The following is a 21487-nucleotide window of genomic DNA, read 5'->3' as shown; positions in this document are numbered from 1 at the left end:
TGTATATATAAAAAGCATTCCACTCTTAATACTGGCAACAGCAAGACTCCTTTTAGTTATCTTAAAACCACCCACATCCGTAATAAAAGCACCTCTAAGGACAAGCTACAGTTTGAAAAATAGCCTTCACAGCTTGGACACAATAAAGCTTTAGGCTTCTTTTGAAAGAACAAGCAAAAAAAAACAAACAAAGAAAACAAGTTTTTGGAGACCATTTTTATTTATACAAAGAATACAGCCATTCTACTTCAGAGGGATGAAACGAGAAGAATGTGTGGCTCCAATACCGGGGCGACCGTGCTTGACTGGCTTGTAGGTGATGGAGAACTCGCCCAGGTAGTGTCCGCACATCTCAGGCTGTGGAGAGGAGAAGCATGTTAGTAACATGTTAACCTGGAAATAACAGTTATATATCATAACATACCTACAGCTATTACCTTGTTATGATGTTTGGTAAATAAAGCAATGTTCTTCCAATGCTATTACTACTCACAGGAATTATTTTACAGTTCTTTTTATTAATTAAGCAACAGCTCATCTTGCCCATAAAAAAAACACCAGTCCATCCTGTGCGTAGTATTACATTTTGTCCAGTTTTAAAAGGTAATTTACAGGAAAGGTCATCATGAAATTAAACAAGATTTTTACTAAGCATAATTTGCAACTCACTCATAAAGGATTTCTATTTAAAGAACTAATAGACAATTTGAATTTTACGATCCAAGGCATTTTTAAACTTTGCTTTACAGCCAGTACTACACATTCAGCACCTAAAAATCATACACAACTCTTTGGGTGGTTTTCAGAAAAGATGTCTGTTTTTGAGTTACACACCCAGAGCAGATAGCAGCCAAGGGCTTTGCTAAAGGACCTAAGTAGAGTCCAGGAGGTAATTGCAACCACTCCGAAGTGGACAGATCTAATTTACTTTGTTTCTCATGGCAGATCGAACAGCAAAAGTCACACTGAAATGTGTGATTTTCCAATCCAATTTGGGCCACTTTCATATACCAATCAACTGAAATGAAGAGTCTGAGACAGGGCACAATTTAAAAAATAATGTGAGCTGACAATGAGGGGGGGTAAAAAATCAGAAGTGAGCATTAAGGTTTGCAATGCAAACGCAGCGTAACTTCCAAGTTCACAGTGGCCTTGTGGAGCAAAAGCAACTGCCAAATCTGACAGTTTTCTAGCCTTTTAAAATTGTCCTGATCCAACAAGTTAACTCTCAGTGTTATACTATTCCTAAAGCATCCCAACAGATGAAGAAAAGATTTCTCACAGACTACTGCTAAAACGTTGGTTCACAGAGACTTGACAGATTCAGATTAAATAATAAATGACTGCTTCAACTGAGGGCATCTCAGGCATTTGTTTTGCCTCACTTCTGCCTACATGCTGCTCAGTCAATCATAAAACAAAGGCCTAGGGGTCCCTTTATCAAACTTAAGAAATCATGTTCGCTCAGGAGACATACAAGTGCCCCTGTGCTTTCTCACCCAGCTGACCTCCAGGACCTCACCTTGATTTCAACCTGGTTGAAAGTCTTGCCATTGTACACTCCAACCATGGACCCGACCATCTCAGGCAGGATGACCATGTCCCTCAGATGGGTCTTCACCACCTCAGGTTTCTCCATGGGGGGAGCCTCTTTCTTTGCCTTGCGCAGGCGCTTCAGGAGGGACTGCTGCTTGCGGCGCAGGCCACGGTTGAGCCTCCTCCTCTGGCGGGCACAGTACAGCTGCATGAGCTGCTCACTACACAGGCAAAGAAAGCACATACATCAATTAAATCGATCATAACTGCATTAATACTAATACTCATAACACCCATTTACTTTACTGGATTGTCCATACAGTGTTGAGAACAGTATTTCAATACTAGGCTAAATGAAGTTCATTGTTAGATTCAGTGCTTACTTTAGTATTCATTTTGCATCACATTTCATGTGCAACATTACTATCTACTTGAACTACTTTAAACCAAAACTATGTTTTGAAACCATCACATGAAAAATTACTTTGTCCATCCGGCTTTGTCATGTTCATCACAATGTGAAATGTTCTGTCACATCATAATTATTAGTGTACAGCATCACTTCGGTCATGTATTATCAGTGTGATCTACCTGGAGCTGAAATCAATAGCCTAGGTCTTTAAACTATAAAACATTTCCCCACTGCTGTCTAACTTATCTAACTCCTATCATAGCTTTGTTCTATTTTGAAAGATAGTTTCTAAATTCAATTTACCAAAACTTTGTAGGACTATTTTCTTACTCAAGATACACAATGTTCACTGTGGAACAATAGATGAGTTTCTCCACCAGAAATCCTCAGCTATCTGTGAGATTGGAGTACTGTTTTGTTGGAAACAACCTGGTGCTGCAGAGAAAATATTCAGTTGGCGACAGAGTTAAACTACACAAACCAACTCTTGAACAAATGGCTCAAAGATCATTATTTTGCAAAAGTGGCCAAGTGATCTGAGCATAAGGGCATCATGTGATTCATATATAATTTAAACAAGAGATCAAACTGGAAATGTATTTATCACCTGGAAACCAGAAGGATAGACCAGCCATCTGTAACTTTAGATTGAAAAACACTAGGACTCCTAAGGTCACAGGGAGATATAACATGCTGGACAGAATCCAAAGGATTTGTAACCTCCACAATGATCGTCCAGATGATGGGTATCATCTTCTCAGCAAGAATGTAAGCATGAGTCATGAAGGTATACACCAAAGTATTACATAAACTGTCCTGTGTTTAAATTTTTCTTTTGCAATCAAAGAAACCAAAAGTTTTTTTTTTTTAAATAAACCTGGTGCTTTTTTGAAGGACTCTTCCTATAATACTTCTGATATTTCAGACATGTCATGTGCCATCTTTTTTTGTTATTTGAACTGTATGTTCTGTTTGAGCTTTATGCTATGTGACCATGGTCTGAGTCACACATAAAGGAAAAATAGAAAATGAAAATATTTATTTAAGGCCTGAGTGATTCACAAAATGAATAGACTTCAATAACATATGTATTATTTTAGGGAACCTGTAAAAGAATTTAAGCTCTTTTGAAGTGTTATTTCAGAATGATGTCATGTAGAGCACTTTATCATGATTTGGTTTTAATCCTCAATATTTATTTTAACATTATAATGTCAGTTTTTAATGCATTTTTGAGGATTGTGTAGTGAATCACCATTGTTTTTGTCTCTGGGATGCCTAACTCCTGTCTGCACAACAAATTTTACAAATTTTGCCTTTTGAGTACTGATAAAGAACCTTGAATACTTCTTTCTTAGTCACTGAACAGTAACTTTTGTAAACTCCATATCTACATGACATGAGATGATATCAAAGCTAAGCCACAGTACAGTGTCTCCAGTTGACCACCAAGTCAAATCAGCAGCTTAACTCAACCAGTTTCTCACTTACTAGGACATGTCCAGAAGCTGGTCCAGGTCCACACCTCTGTAGGTGAACTTCCTGAAGGTACGCTTCTTCTTGATCTCGGTATCCGCCTAGAGACAGAGGCATCACCTGAAGTCAGTATGGATCATTCGCTAGCATGCACATCACTGAACAGACACTTCCAAACTAATTTCACTGCCATTAGGATATGTCAAAACACGACACAATTCCCTAGCTACTACCAATATAACAATTGCCAAGACAGCTCGTTAATACAACTAGTACAGATTGCGTTGTACCACTGTGTTAGCTTAGCCATAAGAGACACTAGCTGTTGCTTCACAGGACGTATAAACCTATCCTTATCTAACATTATGGGCTTCAATTTCCTTCCGATTGTTCGGTTAACGTGTGTGACTGTCTTATATTATGACCAGCTACCAAAACCAGTGACTATACAATTCAGATGCATGTAGATTGTAGTTTGAAGAGCTTCACTGTCGATTTAGCACCTACCATCTTGCCTGATGTTCCGGGGAAAAGAACGGTCGGAGATCTCGTTGGGCCTGATATCGCGCGATTTCATATAAACATCCGGCGTTGTTTTCCGGTGATGTTCTCCACGATAAACAGCAGGTGGGGTTGTTGTATAACAATTTTGATTTCTGTAGGAGCGTGGCGTTTCCTACCGACGTGTCCCACGTCTCTGTATCATTTCGACGTTTCTAAGTGCAGCACAGTATGAAATATTCTTATCAAATACAAGGAAGAGCGATAATCAAATACAATACTGCCGATATGTTTCGAAAGAGCAAAGCTTGAATATTAGTGATACAAATGTCGTAAAAGGGCTGTATCTTTCTTCTTTGTTCCCCTTTAATTGACATAAATTCTTATTAGGCAACAATGGAACCTTTTTGGGAGGTCAGCTGCCCTTGGATTAAAATGTATGTAGTTAACACGACAAAATTTGGAATCAGTTGTTTGTGAGCCAGCCTGCCCACAGAGTTGGCATGGCCCCTGAAAAACCCAATGAATGGGCCATATTTGTTTCCCCATTAAACCCACATTTGCCTCTTTTGATCAATTTACGTAACTTGTTAACCGTTTTTACTCATTTAACCAACCATTTTTGCCATTTTTAACCCATTTTGCCACTTTTCACCACTTCCACTATTTTTGCCTGGTTTAACCCACTTTGCCACTTTGTATTTATTTTGCAATTATTTACTTTTCCCCTTTCCAAAAGGTTTAGTAAATGTGCCCATTCACATTGTTAACACTGCTAATAAAAAAATCTGTTTTAAGAAAAGGGGTTTACTTTGTTTGTTTGTTTGTTTTTTGCTTTGATAAGAGTGGTTATTATTTGGGTTGAATATAAGATATGGCTATCAAAGATCAACTTTACAATGGACCATGATTTCCTTGACTTCTGCCCCCATTTGGCTAGGCTCCAGAAAGCTCTCCCTTTTGTCTCTCTGTTAACACTCTTGCTAAAGTTTTCTATCAATTGCTGTAAATGATTGACCCACTTTTGACTTCCTCTTAAAGTTGCTGTGAAAAAAACTTTCGGTTTGTTTCAATTTTTACAGCCATGGACGAATCGTCTGTTATCTCTTTGTTGGCCTTGTCCTGTATCTGCAGCTATTGTTCTTTGGCAATTCTTCTGTTAAAGCCATATCACGGCTTCTCTAACAGTGAAATGTGTCATTCACTGTGAGTAGTCCACGAATCTGAGTCAGACCCCTAGGCAGCAGTTAAATATTACCTAAAAATGTACAAATAATGGATTTTGTCTTCAACAGTTTCTTTTGTCCTTTTAGGTCATGAAGAGCCACAAGTATTTATTCTATTCTGTTTCATAACTAGTTTAAAACTCATCATGGGAGTGCTAAAATTGGTATCAGAGGAGGTTATTGTCATTCTACCTCATGATCCCATTCTTGTCATGAATTTAACAACACAAACTAACATATGATGCATTTCTGAATTTCCTGACAAGACTATTTACTTCAAGTGGGAAAAAATGTGAACATTTTTTTTAAAAGTTGTGGCTTAACTTTTTGCTGCATTTGACTCAAAGCAATTTTTTGGTGATGTGTTTTTTGTCACTTGGGGCCCGGTTTGATTAATATAAACCTTTTCCTTACTCCCTAATGACATAGTTCAACAAACAGATTAAACAAAATTATTCTCATTCTGTATATGTCGAAGGTTACTTGACATTATTTTTGATGTTGGTACAATTTGTTATAGTCTCTTGATGGATTATTACATCGGCAAGTTAAGGTTAATATTTTAAGTGTTTGTGTCATTTTTTTAACACATTTTCAAAATTATAACATTTAAATCTAAATATAATTTTGTAGAATTGAATATTTTACTGCTTTATACTACTTTAATCAGCTTACCAGCTAATACAAACTATATGCACAAAAGTATTTAGTCACACCTGTTAATTATTGAATGCAGATGTTTCAGACGTGTTGCCACAGATGTATAAATCAAGCATCTTCAAGCATGGTGCTGTGATGGATGCCACCTTTGCAATAAGACGGTTTGTGAAATTTCACCAACTATAAGTGAGCTTATTAGAAAATGGAAGCGTTTAGGAACAACAGCAACTTAGCCATGAAGCTTACGACCATGTAAAATCTCAGAGCAGGTCAACGACTGCTAAGGCGCGTGGTGTGTAAAAGTCACCAATCCTCTGCTGGTTCCATGGCTGAAGATTTCGGAACTTCCCCCTGGCATTAAAGTAAACACAACAACTGGCGGGAGCTTCATGGAATGGGTTTCTGTGGCCAAGCAGCTGCATGCAAGTTTCACATCACCAAGTCCAATGCTAAGCATCAGATGGAGTGGTGCATAGCACACCAACACTGGACTGTGGAGCAGTGGAAACTTGCTTTGTGGAGCAACAAATAATATTTCTCTGTTTGGCGGTCAGATGAGAGAGAAAGAAGATACCAGCCTGACTGCGTTGTGCCAACTGTGATGTTTGGTGGAGGAGCGATAATGGTATGGGGCTGTTTTTCATGGTTTGAACTAGGCCCTTTATCTCTAGTTTATTTGTTTATTTTATTTGGATTCCCATTGGCTGTACCCTGGAGAACAGCTAGTCTCCCTGGGGTCCAGGGAAGGGCGGTCTTAATTTTTAGACAATGCTATGCTTCCAACTTTTTGGAAACAGTTTTGGGGAAGGCCTTTTTCTATTCCAACATGACTGTCTGGTGCACAAAGCAACGACTATAAAGACATGGTCTGGAGTGGAAGAACTTGACTGGCCCTCACAGAGCCCTGACCTCAACCCCACTGAGCACCTTTGGGATGAACTGGAAAAGATAGGCATTCTCGCCAACATCAGTGCCTTAACTCATAAATGCCCTACAGAATGAAAGGGCACAAATTCCCACAGAAACATTAAGAAATCTTGTGGAAAGCCTCACAAGGAGAGGTGAAGCTGTTATAGCTGTAAAAGGGAGGGACAACTCTATATTGAAGTACATGTATTTGAATACAATGCAACAGTCCCTGTTAGTTTAATGGTCAGGTGCCTGAATACGTTCGTCCATGTAGTCTATCTCCCATTCCTCTGTACTCATCAGTAGCTCATTTCAGTCTTTCCTCATTCCACTTGTTCTCTCTTAGTTTGTCCCATTTTTTCCTCTCCACCTTGCACGGTCTCTCTCTTTCTCTCTCGGCATTAGATTTATTAAAGATAGAGGTTAACCATGGATTGGAGAATTTAATATACGTACAAGCTGAACACCTGTTGTACCTTTAAGTGCCTGCTGACACTTCAAGGTTTCAGGTCACCTAAATACAAAATGACAAAATAATTCTCTTACTTCCTGTTGGTCAGAAGCCAGAAAATACCAGTGCTTCTATTTGTAGGACTATAATAGGATGCTATCTATTTAGGAAGTTTTACGTTTGTATTTTGTACAATGACCTTTGTATTTTGCAATAAACTGGACAATATTTAAAGCCTTCGGACTAAAATGTATTCATTATACTCTAATTTTGGTCTCTTGATTGGAGTTATTGGTTGTTGTTTGCAAATAATCAAATATACTAATTCTCTAACAAATGTGGCAAAGTCTTTATTTAACTTTACAGAAGTACCAATTCCCTTTTTTTGTTTTTGTTTGTTTGTTTTTTTGAGGAAATGTGAAAGCCACAGATACAGAACACTTCTATTTTGAAAGATAGAGTCGGCGTATTATACAGTCATGGTTAGAGAGCAACTTCTGGACTGTACTTCACAACACTGTTGCATATATTTCCTGTTTCCTATCTTGTTTTCACTCTCAACTTTGATATGTTCTCTTCTACACTTAAAAATGATATTTTCAGCAAAGCATTGATAGTTGACTGTGGGTCAGTGCTTGAGTTGGTCATCGTGCCAGAAGGTCAGGAGTTCAATTCCCAACTCACATGCTGAAGTTTTCTTTGGCATGACAATCTACCAAGAATTTCTCCTGCTGCTGCTGCTGCATCAGCAATTGTGAATGTTTCTGAATGGGTTAGGCTCACACTGATATTTAATTTACATGGAAGCCTCCAGCATCAGTGAGAATATGTATGAATGGAATTAACTAAAACTGATACACTTCATATAGCAGCGTCCGGCTTAAGTGTGTGAATGTGTATGGATGGGATTAGCTCACACTGATAAGACACTACATGGCAGCCTCTGGCATCATCAACTTTGTGTCAAACACTTTCACAAACCCATTTAAAAAGTGACTATGAATACGAATCTTTATTACACTGTATTCACAAAAACATACTTCTCAATTCGAGCATTTTTTCCATTGGCATAGAATAGTCCAACACCAACTGTTAATCAGAATCAAGTTACAAAACCACCCCATTCAAACTATAATATGCATAAATAATAATGATTTAATATGATTAGCATTAGTCCACATGTCAACCAATATTTCAGAATGATTCCCCGAAACATTACTGACAAAAAAAGGATCCAGTATTTTTTGCATGGAATGTTGAAGACTTCACTCGAGTATTATTTTATCCTCCCCCACCAGCCTAAATCCAAAGAAAACAAGCTGAACTTGAGTTGGACTGGTTATACAAACAGAGGAAATATTTCCTCTATTAAAAACGAAATAACCGAAACAAGCGAGAGAACAGACAGAATATAAAAGAGTGGGTTGTTCTGAGAGGGAAAACAAACTATATATCAATTTTGTTTCCTGCATCTGGTTGAAAAACCAAACTATTAACTGCCGTGTGTAACAAAGAGCAATACTGAAGGAATGCAAAGGACAATAAAGAAAGTAAAAGACACAATGTACATTCTCTTTCACAGGAATTACAGCGTTTACACCAATGGTACTGCCATAAACACACACACAGGTGTTTTGATCTCAACAAGCGGCAATGGATTGGAAAATGGTTAAAAACTCCCTAATGTTTCACTTTTGGTCTCATGTTGCCCACAGTCTTAAAGATCTAATGAGTCAGCAAAAACATATAGGATAAAAGTAACAGGGCTTTGGCACATTTTTAAAAAATCCCTGGGATAAAACTAACTCAGCCAAAAATATTGGCTTTTGTGGTCACTTTCAATACAAAAAAAAACAGAAATATAGTCCATCATGATATGTGTAACATGGGTTTTCCAAAAGTAGGGGAAAGAAATTTTTATACAATACTCGAAAGGATATGACCAAAAAATGCTCAACATCCTATGGATATAAAAATAAACCACCTGCTGCGAGGTTCTCTCGCCTCCTTTATACCTCCTCCCTTTTCCTTCCTCAGCCCACCCTCCTGCTTTAATAATCTGTCCCGTCTTCTTGGTACACCTGCTCCTCTTCCTGGTAGCCTTGGTATCCCTCGTCTTGGTAATCTGGGATACAGTCGTGAGGCATGCCTGCGCCGTTTTGATCCTCCACACCTTCGCTGGCTTTTGGACAGTACTTGGAGTCGTAGATCTGCCGGCCCAGGCCGAAGTTCTGTCCGCTCTGGTTGGCTCCCTGGCTGTAGCCCATCTGTAGGGACATGGTACTGTTGTCGCACTTGTCTGTGTTTGTCTTCGTGTCATAGATGGCACGCCTTGTCCCAGGAGCCGTCATCCCAGCCTGGAAATCACAAAGATGGAGAGTAAAATAAAGCTAGTTTTCATAATGCACTCCAGAAAATGTCTACTATTTCTTAGGCTTCTTTTGCCATTATTTGAAAGGAAAGCTGCAAAGAGTAAATATGGGAAGAGAAAGTTGAATGGTCTATTGTTTCAGTTTGTGCAGTTTTGTTCAGTTCACAAGCTCTTATTAGTATGGAGAGAAATATCTCAGCCAATCATGTTGAAGACCAGGATTCATCAGAGGGTGGTAAGGTAGTCTGCCACAGTCAGTTCATTTCTGACAGCCTCTCTCACGACCATCCATCTGAGATGCCATGTATCTCAGAACAGAAAAACATGCAAAAACTTTCTTAATCAAATCAGTTAACTTCCGTTTAGGTTTGGGTAAGCGTTTAAGTAATGGTTAGAATACCAACAATGAAGTGAAAAACCTGACCAGCAAAACCTAATTACAAAACATTCAACAAAGTAAATATACAGTCCGCTTACAGAAAAAAACTCTCCTCCATTGATGGAGCTACATAGCAAACAGAGCTAAAGCTAAACTCACAAAGCAGCTACACAAGTTATGGATCAACATTGTCTGCATAGCCAAGTTAGCTACATTTAGCTATGTGGGTAAAGCTCATGTTGCTAAAGCCGACTTAGCTGTAGATAAAAAGGAGTTCTGTATCTTCGTGGAGAAAGCAGCCATGTAAACTACGTAGGTATGTTATCTACATGGCTACATTAGCTTTAGCTACATTTGCTAAAGCTCAAGTTACTAAAGCTAACTTAGCTACATTGGCTTATGTAGTAACATTAATTATGTTGGTTGGTAGCTATGCTAGCTTTAGCTAAAGCGAACAAATGTTGTGTAACTACTTTTAAAGAGGATCTCTGCATAATTTAATGCTAGATTAGACCCCTGGAAAACTGGAATTATGTTGTTCTGACAAAGTACAGCCCTTCCTTTGTGAGAAATACAGTGTCTCAGATGAACAGTCTGTGAGAGTGGCTGTCAGAAATGTATGGCCAGTCTGTCACATGCTTGGGAGGACATACACCAGCCAATGTCATAATCCTAATCAAACCTGCAACCACGGTGAGTTTAGCCATTTTACATTGGCTGACTTCGTCAAATGGAAAAAACAGTGCTTCAACTCCTGATATTTTCAGGAAAAAGTTCATTTTATTTATCTGTTGTGGAGTCAGGGGGCTTTTGCCTTTACTTTGATATAGGACAGCTGAAGAGAGACAGAGTATGGGGGAAGATAGGCACTTAATAACAGAAAGTGATCCTATTGTGGACTGTAGTCCTAAACCTGTGTCCAAGAACCTGCCGCTGTCAACAGTCTCTCTTTTTTGTTTTTTTTTTTACAGTGGAGGACAGCAAATAGAGGCAGAAACAGAGGCAAGGGAGCAAGGAGAGACATGCCTGAAAGTAACAACAGGCATTAGGATAGCACTTGATTGCCAACCATTTGCATGATGTTGATTTCAGCATCCCCGCCCACTTGCCCACGGCAAATTTGCCTCAATATTTTCTGGAGTGTTTGCATATAAACAAGAAAGTAACAGTTCATGTGGTTGGGATGAAAAAGGCACCCTCATGCAGCTCAGGGAGAAATTATTCAGAAATTTTCAGGAGTTTTGTGCATATGTGTAAACTTCATCAGAGTCTGCAAAATTTATGCAACAGGTATTTTTCCCTGTTATGTTCTTTCAAAAGTGCTGATTATGCATTAGATTTTCATTCCTGTGGAAGGAAAAATAAAAACACAGAAGTTTACAGCCTTTGACAAGTCCAAACATGGCACAGGTTTATAGCAGTGGAAGGACGGGAAATGAGCAACTCCCTGGGGCGTGTTTCCACTTGAATCCCATAATACTGGATTTATGAGAACAGGGGAGTATGTTGTAGTACCTGAGACGCCATCTTGTTGGTTCCCATCTGCAGGCTGATAGTTGTGTTGTCCATGGGAGGCTGAATCTGGTTTTTGGGGTCATATAAGTGCCTTCTGGTGCCATATGCCATCATACCTGCTTGACTGGCACACTTGTTGGTCCCCATCTAAAAGACAGAGACAATAAGTTACAGATCATCAGCTCTATTTTGAAAGACAGGGAAAACGTTGTGTAATAACCCTGCCTTTTTTAGTCCTATCATCCTGACACTGACATGTACTTGAAAGTTTCCGCTCTGATCACTCTGCACTCAATGAGGCTGTCAACACTAAGTGGTTTGGTGAGTTTAGAGTCACTGTTCAGGTAGCCCTCATGTCTGCATGAAATTTGTCTTGGTGATAGAAACAATAACAAAACACAGAAGCTGAAGACACAACGCGAACAATAACACTCTTATTCTGAAGGTATGCTGCGTCCGACATGAGATCATGACAGTCTGGTTTCACAGCAGTTTCATCACATGCAGTACTGAGTCCATCTTAGAGCATGTGATCCAGCAAACAAAGGTCAAATTTATCAATGTTAATTTGATTTTTGAAGCAATAAGTCACAACAAGTGATGAACTGTTTTCTCTTCTAACTCTGGAAAATTTTGCCACATAATGTCCTCCTTGATTTCATGTCCAAACATGTGTACAAAATCGCAGTAATGGCAGAGGAACTGGATTAATGGAATTAGATATAATGGAGACTAGATCTAATGGAAACTAGAGGCTGAAGTGGATGAAACTTTCAGTTTATAAATAAACAGCTGCCGACTCTCTTGAGATTTTAAAACCTGCTTCTCAACCAGGAGTCTGGGGAAAAGAAAAACTACCTGTAGACCAATGATGCTCTGTCCAGCCCTCATTGTGTCCTCGTCAAACAACCTCTCTGCCTTGTCAGCGTACTTCACGCCAATGTCCACCCGTGACTGGCAGCCCCGAGTCTTCGCCTGAGAAAAAAAATAAAAATGCAGACTTAACATGATAAAATCTAATCCCAAACCATAACAACACTGATTTTAGATTTCCATAACAGTTTTAAGTTTGTCTCACCATGCTAGCCAGTGCAAGAAGGGTCGTCTGGACCTGTGTCATGTTTCCATTCTCAAACAAGTCATTGGCTTCGAAGATGTCGTGGGGCTTCAGGCCGTATTCCTTGATGGCTTTGGTGAAGTTTGTCAGGTTTTCCAGCTGCACCGAATTAGAAACAAGATCAATAACTGTGCATTTGCAGGATTAAGAACAACAGCTGTGCCACTATTTCTCTGTTTGCATTCCAGCTTAATTTATCTCAATAAAGAGATACTGTTCTGTTGCTTTAAAACCACTCAGCCTGTCTGAAATGAGGGAGTGTGTTTACAGTGGTGGTCACACCTCATTCAAGAAACCAGTTTCAGGGGCAGCTCTGAATGTTGGCTCTAAAACAAAGGAAAGCTTTAACACTGACAAGGTTTAAGTAGAGCTATGACCTAGCATGACTCAGTGTCCTGACATCTGACCTGGTAGAAAACACAATGCCATAGTGAAGGGGGCTATTTGTTAACTACTGTATGAACAAAAAACGGCAACTGTTTAAAAGAAATCTCCACAATTTCATTGATCGATAGCATCTAAAAGAACCAAATAATAATAAAATAAAAGATCTTTAGTCATATTTTTTACTGGCTACGCAGAGTGCAAGAGAGAGCAGCAGTCCATTCAAATTCACAGGTTGATAAATTCAAGCCCTTCTAGCTAGGGTAAGGTACCTAAAGTTATCAGTGCTTTTGTGCAGTTTAGACAGGGTGCAGTACCCTCACATGCCAGGCAAACTGTTTCACCTATCCATGAAATCAGATGTATTTCACATCCATCCAGAGATCAGTCTAGCTGCATCTTTGATGGACAATCTCAGACTGTTCATCTGAGATGCCATCTATGTCAGAATGGAAATGCACACTAAAACTTTGATATAAAATTGCATTAAGCTTCCCCTTAGGGTTAGGGTAATGGTTAAGGTAAGGGTAAGGATACCTAAAGTAAAAAACCTGAACTGCAAAACCTTTAAAAAAGCGAATAAACAGTCTTCTTGCAAGAAAAAAGCTTGTCCTAACGCAGCCAGCGTACCTTACATAGTTTTGTTAGCTGGATAAGCTACATAGCCAACGTAGCTATGTATATAGCTAACAAAGCAACCTAGCTACATAGCTAACCTCGCTAAAGCCAAGTTCACAAGAAGCTACGTAAACCTTGTATACATGTTAATTATGTAGATAAGTTAGCTTTATCTGTCTTGCTAAAGCTCATGTTATTTAAGCTAACAGCTACACTGGCTTGTGTAGTGACATTAATTATGTACAGCGTAGTCATGTTAGCTTTAGCTAAAAGGAGATAAAAGTGAGCCACTGTTGATGTAACTACTTCTAAAACAGGTCTATTCATAATTGAATCCTGCATTTCATGAATGTCAGACTTTGTTTATGAATAAAGCTGATTTTTTTTTTGTTATCTTAAACTGGAAGTACTAAATTGAAATTGCAAATGGTAGAAATGACAAATTCTCATTACAAAAACAAAAAAATCTTTATTACAACATTACAAATTTATTACAATATTATTGTAAATGACAGAACTTCAGTTCTGAGATAAACGGTGTCTCAGATATGTGGTGTTGTATGGCGTGCAGTGACCTGGGGAATAAACTACATGAAACAAGCTCGACAGGCAGTGTTTATTGTTGGTGACAATCACTTGAGCAAGTTGGCTCTTTCACTGCATGTAATTCCCCTCTCTCTCATCCCTGTTTCTAGCTCTATCTACTGTTCTATCTTTCTAATAAAGGCAAAAAGTCAGAAAATATGTCTTAAGAAAAATTAAAAACAAGACATTTCTTTACTTGGGGTGCCTATGACTTCAATTTTTGCTGTTTGTTGCTTCTGTTTCACAGCAGGTATAGTGTAAGGTTTTCCCCCATATAATACTGAAACTACATTTCTGCTATGATGACAACCCTAGTACAAGTCAGTATCAATACCAGCTTTAATGTACTGGTGCTACAATATGCAAAAATGTTTGCACTACACCTTCAGTTGGTTTTAAACGTGTCATCAGCTTACTCACCTGATGCCAGTTCAGCGATGACTGGTTGATCTTTTTCACAGAGTTTGGAGCAAGTTTGTTGATAAGACTAAAAGATGAGAAAAATAAGGGAAAATTATCAAAAAATACACTTACAGCAACAGATTTTGATGATAGCCCTCTCTGATCTGTGCTGCTTACTTGCACAGGATGACCCCACTCTTCAGGCCTTTCTGGAAGTCAGGGCCGATGCACATGCCGGTGACATCTTCCATCCAGATCCTCAGCTCCTCTTCTTTTTGGGTGTCATACTTTTGTGCGATCTGGTTGTAAGGACAAAATTCAAACATTATATGTTTCACTGGCATATTTTTTTTAAGAAAGTTAATCCTTAAATTTTCAACAATTCCATCCATGATAGATTTGCATTCACATCCATGATAAACAGTGGGCTATTGTAGAACAAACCATGCATTATATGCCCTTGAAAGTGTATTATGACTTCATCTAAACTTGTCATGGCCACCCCTTAATGTCACTTGGCTTCAGTGTATTCTGCTGTGTCTACAGAGCGTGCTTTGTCTCTTTTGGCCATCATAAATAAAGGTGACACTGACTCGACCCAACACACACACACACACGCAGGCACACACACACACACACAAAAAAACACGGATATCCTGTTTGGTAAACTGCTAAATTCTCCTGAAACACAGGAAGGCAGTAAGCTTTGCAGCAGGGGGAGGGAAGGAGAGCTTTAAGGGGCTTAAAGTGGCAACAAAGATTGACTTTCTAGTGAGGGTGTTGCTTTTGAGGTGTTGCTCAGATTTATAAGCCTTTTTTGATTGACTGCAGAAGTGTGAGAATCACGCCAAACCAGCTCAGAAAGACGGCATTCAGGAGGAGCATAATGCTCACGTAAACAACAGTCACAGAGTCAGAAAAGCGAAACAGATGCAGGTATGGGTTTCCTCTCCTCCAGCAAAGGATGAGGTGTTGACCGAGCTTCGTGCAAACGCACAAGCAGCTAACAATCTCCCTCTGTCCTGAGGGCAACCGAAGAAACCAAACCACTAAGTTTAACCTACTATTATACATGGAAGCAGGCCGCACTAGGGCTCGCAGCTGGATGTACTCTTGAGGAATGTCTGTCTTCTAATTACACTTTCTTCATAAAGTTATCCCCATATTAAAAACAACACAGGCTATTTTAATTGCCCACAATGAATAAGACAGATGTAATTTACAGAGACAAGCTGAACGAGAGGAATTCATCCCACGGTGTTCACAGAAAAGAGAGTGAGTGTTGAACCGGTGAATGAATGAAGAGAGGCTGGTGGAAACTTTCACTGTTCTATGACTTTTAAAGGTAAAAGGGAGGGGATATAAATCCTCAAATTCCTCACATTTCATGGTCAAGGCGACGTCACCAATGGCAGGAAATACCACTCAAGTCAGCATCACTTTACAACCCCCCTCTCAAGGACATCACTCCTACAGACAGAGTAAATCTACATGTTTTCTTTACATCTGGCACATGCTGTTCTGAGGAGATTTGGGGAGAGGTTGTGACCCTTTCTCTCATTAAAAAAGGGATAAGAGGAGGAATGCAACTGAAAGCCATAGAAATCAGAAGGAGAGAGAAGAAACACAGGCAGAGGGGGCAAAAACTTTAGTTTTCTATGGCAGCTTGGCAGGTATTAAATGGACAAGTACTACATAGTAACAACACATTTAAAAGGGTAAAATAGATGCACTACAAAGATGTCAGGAGAGTATTCCCAGCAGCATCAACTTTGGTATTTTAAGTGTCTCCGGGTGTGCATAGATCTGAGCAGATAGGTCCAAATAAACAACGTCCTCTCCTCCACTAGGCCGCACTTGAAAAGTTACACACTACCCAAGAGAGAGGTAACTTCGGAGACTGGAGTGTTTATTTTACTGCAGTCTGCACAAAGCATTGAATGTCATGATAAAAAGACGTCCCTGCTTTGATTCAACATGATTTAAAGAAGAGAAAAATGAAAACAAAAGAAAAGAGAAGCTTAGCCTCGAGGGGGGAACGACGGGAACTTTTTGCAATTGAAAGAAGCAATAAAAAGGCGCAGAAGGGCAACGATAAAAATGAATGGAAACAAATCTTGACACTAATAGGTGAATTACATTATCTGCTAATGCGGGTCACAATGCCGGCAACAAACAGCAGCGCATTAAACAGAGAATTCAGGAACAGGGGGAACAATTTTGCCACAACGACACTTCTTCTTCTTCGCCTAGAGGGACAACGCCCATACTCATGTATTAACCTTTTCTCTTGCATTGAATAAAATATATATTTATTCTGTTTTTTAATGTGTTAAACTTAGATATGAACATGTTTTCTGAGTATTAGAACTCAAAGAAAGTCTTTGGTACAAAATTTAGGTAATTTTAAACTTCTTAAATTTCATTTAAATCTCCACAGGCGGAGTTTTTCATCCACCTTTGACTACCTTTAAACCTGTGCACGCTCGTCAAGATGGAGGCCAGGTGACTCGCGAGATCACGTTCCGTGTAAAGCACGTTGACAAGATGATGGAAAGAAAGTTTAATAAGATTTACAATGTTTAACATGTAAAAACTGATACATACCCGGTTTTTCACCTCCGCCGATAATCCGTAGGAAGGACCTTTGTTAAACGAGCACATTGTCAAAGACTTTTCAGATTTCCGTAAAGGTAGAAAAGAAGATCCTGACTTGAGGATGAAATCTCCGCTAAAATATCTCCGACTTTCTCTTCCAATGAAAACGGAGTGAACTAAATACTTCCTTTCTCTTTTACGGCCGCCAATTAGAGCGCTCCCACGGTTTCACCAAAGAGTGTTGAGTCAAGCCAAGACAGATCACTGCTAATGGTTAGACACAGTCGAGAGCGTTCTGAGATTTTATAGGCGGACTTGATGAAAATCGAATGAATATTCATCACAGTACGTCAAGGTGTGAACCTTTGCATGGCATTGCCACTACAAGGGCACTGAATTGCACAGCTTGCACGGAGCAAGTGAAAATAGCTGTTTCCAGAAAGCAACTTTTTGTGTTGAATTTTGTGGTTTTGAAGATACAACTATGCATTACACTGAACAGCTAGCAGGCTACATTTTTTTTCTATAGAAATACAGCGGCGCCTGTTTTTATTTGCCCGCTTTTCGCTTTAAAAAGGTGAGTATATGGCTATGTCAATAAATGTGAATAATATGACAGGGAGTTTTTTTTAAGTAGGCTACTTTTCATATCCAGCATCCCTTTCGGCTAATTCTAAAATAATTATTTACCAGCATTCCCTGATAGCCTTATAGTCATAGAAAGTAAAACATAAAGCAGTATTAGGGCCAACAAAAACGTTACCTTCTGAGCCACCTGAATCAAGGCCACGCATAAGGGGGGATAAAGGGTAGAGCTTTCTGGGGCCCAGCCAGATGGGGCGTAGGAGTGGGTGTATAGGTTGAGAAAATCATGGACCATTGTAAAATTTCTTAAAGCAGAATCACATTTTGCTAAAGTTAACAATTTGAAGGGCACATTCACTTAAACATTTGGAAAGTAATGTCTGTCTTCATAGCTAATCGAAACTAATTATGTTCAGGTAAAATAATTAAATGACTGCCAGAAAAAAGAAAAAAGACAAAAATCAGTTAAGATAGCAGAAATTATAAAAGTGGTTATAGTGAGGCAAAAAAAATGGGTTAAAAGAAGCAAGAATGGGATAATACCTGTAGAAACTGATCAAGAAAGGCAAAATTGGGGCAAAATGGACAGAGAAAATTTATAACACACTTAAAAAGAGGCTAATGGGTTTAAAGTGGGAAAAATGTGGCAAAAATGGCCAGAAGAGGTGATGTAAAGGGTTTGCACAAATGCGTCTTTTGAACAACAGAACCCTTTTCAGCTCAGAAATGAACTTACTGTTAGCAAGGACACTGGGACCAATGCTACTGGTCCAACACACATGCATTGATTTCATCAATAAATCATAACTGAGGAGGGCCCATTGGCTGGGTGACCACGGAGACTTCCATGTATTGAAAATTAAAATTTAAAGTTATTTCATTATAAAAGAGCTCCAACTCTTCCACCAATCCAAGCAAGAGGGAAAATTCCATCATAACGTTTCTAAGCTGCTGAGCTGGCAATATCAACCACCGGAGACAATATGTTTTCGCCTTATCCAATTTGATTTGATCTTAAGGTCAAAGGTCAAGGTCACTGGGCTCACATTCATCCCTAGCTTGTGAACACAATATCACAACAGTTCTGTGAGCGATTTTAATCAAACTTCGCAAAATGTCCAATGTGGCTTAAGAATCAGGAAAAACAACTCAGCTGTAATTTCTCATGGGTGGTGGCAGGTGCTGATGTCCTGCCAGTTGAGAACCACTGGATTGAGTCCATATGAATACTTTTGTCCAAAGTGTATTACAATATTTATTTGGTTCAACATAGTAAGTACAAAGTAAAATAAAGGTTTCTCACAGTTACTTTATTCTGAGCAGAGAAGAGAATTCTGAATTAGTATCTTGAATTTTGGGCAGGAAATGACATCATGTGATTAAGGCCACAATATGTGACGTTATATCTCACAAGTAAATGGCGGCACACACTTTCTGCATTACAGCAAGTTTTGTTGATTATTTAGAACACTGATTTAAGCTGAAGTGTCCTAAAATTAGAGGAATATTGTTTATATGTTTATCGGGAATAGTTAAATTAGGTCTGTGCACCCTAAATGGGTGATATTTTACCGTTACAGAGTGTGTAATATGCTGTCTTTTAGCCTAAACGTTAACACTGCACGTTCAGTTTCGGAGCTAACAGAAGTCCGTAGATAGTATGCTCTTGTTCCTTCTTCATACTCTTTGGTTACTCGCTTCGTTAATCGATCCTAGGCTCCACCTTTCCCCCTCTCTTCCCTTAGGTCGCGATAGAAATCAAAAACTCCTTATATGGAAGGAAACTTCCCAAATTCCTGAATGGTGGGAGTGATCCACCGTCCCTCCCTGCATACCAGACTTTCAGCGGACCAGACAAATTGTCGCACTTTTTTGAGTCACTGTCGAGAAGAAAAAAAGTTTGGAGTTACTACACTAAGCACAATGAGCTACTGGGGTGACGTAATGTGAGTGCTATGGTATTTTAGATAACAGATAGTCCTACTGCTTCCACTCTCATGCAGGGATGAGTAAATCTGCTCTGCTAGGATAGTCTCTGATTTACCACAGTGTTCTCCGAGGATAGCTTCTTTGCACACTAAAGATAACGGTTTATCTTTGACCAGACGGGGCCAGAGGGATTTTTTTTTCGTTTCCCTTATTTCTGTCAAATCACCAGTAAAAGGAAGAGAAAGTCTCGTCTATATTTCTGGGAAATAATATTTTCAATGTAACGCGACATTAAATTAAAAATCTAACAGGCCTCCACCCACAGCAAGGGAAACATCTGATCAATTTGGGAGTGAAAATGTGACACCATCGTTATTCGACCATTAGAAGCTTATCACAACATTACCGGATGTTCTCCCTAATAGGAACACTGACAAACAATGCGACATAATAAAGAGGGAAGGTCTTACCGTGACACATTCAGTTGTTTCTCTGGACCTGCTGTAATCTAGTTATTGACAATGGGACTATTGATTAGTAGAGCATTTCAGTATGGGATAGAGAGGAAGAGTTTTGCACTCTACCTGCCTCATTTCCATTAAAACATCACCAAACTACAGACATGGCTCCAACTTGGCCTACCTGTTCAAGGCTTAGATCATGCTGTAAAATGTCCAGTAAGGTATCTGATATATTTTATGAGCACAAGCACAATATTCTAAGATTGGTATTGATGCATCCCTAAGTACATGGCAATTTCCCTGTATCAATCTGGATGCCTAAAAGGGTAGTGACAGCAAAGCTGTGGTGGAAATTCAATGAAAACACATTATAACAGCATGAGTTACCATGTGTGGTATCTCTCAGAAGTTTGTTGATTTACATTACTAAAATTGACACAGGTATAGTTAAGCCATAGAGTAGGGTAAGTTTTATATCTTGTATTTCTTTAAAAATCAAGTCCAAGGGGAAAAAAGCAAAGGACTAATTCCTGAACTCAAAAGGTATTAAATCAATGTACTGAGAAAAGCAAAATTGAAAAGGATTTTGGCTTGGTTTGAAAAAATTCATGGTACACGTTAGCCTGAACAGATCCCAACAGGACAAAATGACGTTTAAAATCTCTGAAAGCCATAATGACAGGAGTCCAGGTGTCTCTTCTGTCCAGTCATGAAAACAGCTGCATTTTAGGGTTAGTTTACCTGATGACATCACACAGGTGCACACAGGGCTGACTCAGAGTCTGAGCTTAAACACACCCTTAGGGAGAGAACATTTACTCATCCCAATGTGAGATATGAGATTACATCAACTGACTGAGTCATGGCAGTGTGATGTGTATTTTATATCTGGCTATTAAAAATATGACAATAAGACGAAAAGCGCTAATGTGATTAACACTTTTTACACACGTTTCTCTTCTCCATAGGAGATAAAGTAAAACTGACACTAAGAGGATGATCTAAATCTTAAAGTGAGATTCTTAAAGAAAAAAATTAAGGATTTTTGTGGGCTTTGAAAAATGACCAAAAGTATCAGTGAAACCATATTGAGCTGAAATACCTCCTACCATCCCATTCTTACATCACACTGATGCAAACAGAGAACATGTGATAACGTGCACCCCCATGTGGATGGACCTGGTAAGTACATCAAATTAAATCAACTTTTATACTGGAGTTTTAAAACAAAAACAGGCAGTGTTATTAAAAAAAAAAAAAAAAAAAAAAAAAAAAAGCTCAGACTGACAATTTAAGGGGCAAGAACACAATGTGCAAAGATTACAAAATAACAGAAAAAACTGTAAAAGACCCACAAGCCAGTCAACTGAGC

At 38.9% G+C, this 21487-nt stretch overlaps 2 protein-coding genes across 2 annotated transcripts; both read right to left on the bottom strand.

Moving 5' to 3' along the window:
* Positions 1–201: 201 nt before the first annotated feature.
* rps15 (ribosomal protein S15) lies at positions 202–4040 on the bottom strand. Its single transcript, XM_041802508.1, has 4 exons — positions 3932–4040; positions 3440–3525; positions 1523–1757; positions 202–357 (listed from the first exon to the last, which is right to left on the bottom strand). Exons 1-4 carry the CDS (start codon positions 3932–3934, stop codon positions 244–246), a joined length of 438 nt encoding a protein of 145 aa, XP_041658442.1. The 5' UTR covers positions 3935–4040; the 3' UTR covers positions 202–243.
* Positions 4041–8164: 4124 nt separating this feature from the next.
* cnn2 (calponin 2) lies at positions 8165–17328 on the bottom strand. The gene is made up of 7 exons (XM_041803432.1): positions 17150–17328; positions 14720–14841; positions 14561–14627; positions 12515–12652; positions 12295–12411; positions 11437–11583; positions 8165–9528 (listed from the first exon to the last, which is right to left on the bottom strand). Exons 1-7 carry the CDS (start codon positions 17204–17206, stop codon positions 9223–9225), a joined length of 954 nt encoding a protein of 317 aa, XP_041659366.1. The 5' UTR covers positions 17207–17328; the 3' UTR covers positions 8165–9222.
* Positions 17329–21487: the final 4159 nt, after the last annotated feature.

The sequence above is a fragment of the Cheilinus undulatus genome, linkage group 13 (assembly GCF_018320785.1).
Source record: "Cheilinus undulatus linkage group 13, ASM1832078v1, whole genome shotgun sequence".
NCBI lineage: Eukaryota > Metazoa > Chordata > Actinopteri > Labriformes > Labridae > Cheilinus > Cheilinus undulatus.
This window is presented reverse-complemented; position numbering and strand designations above follow the sequence as displayed.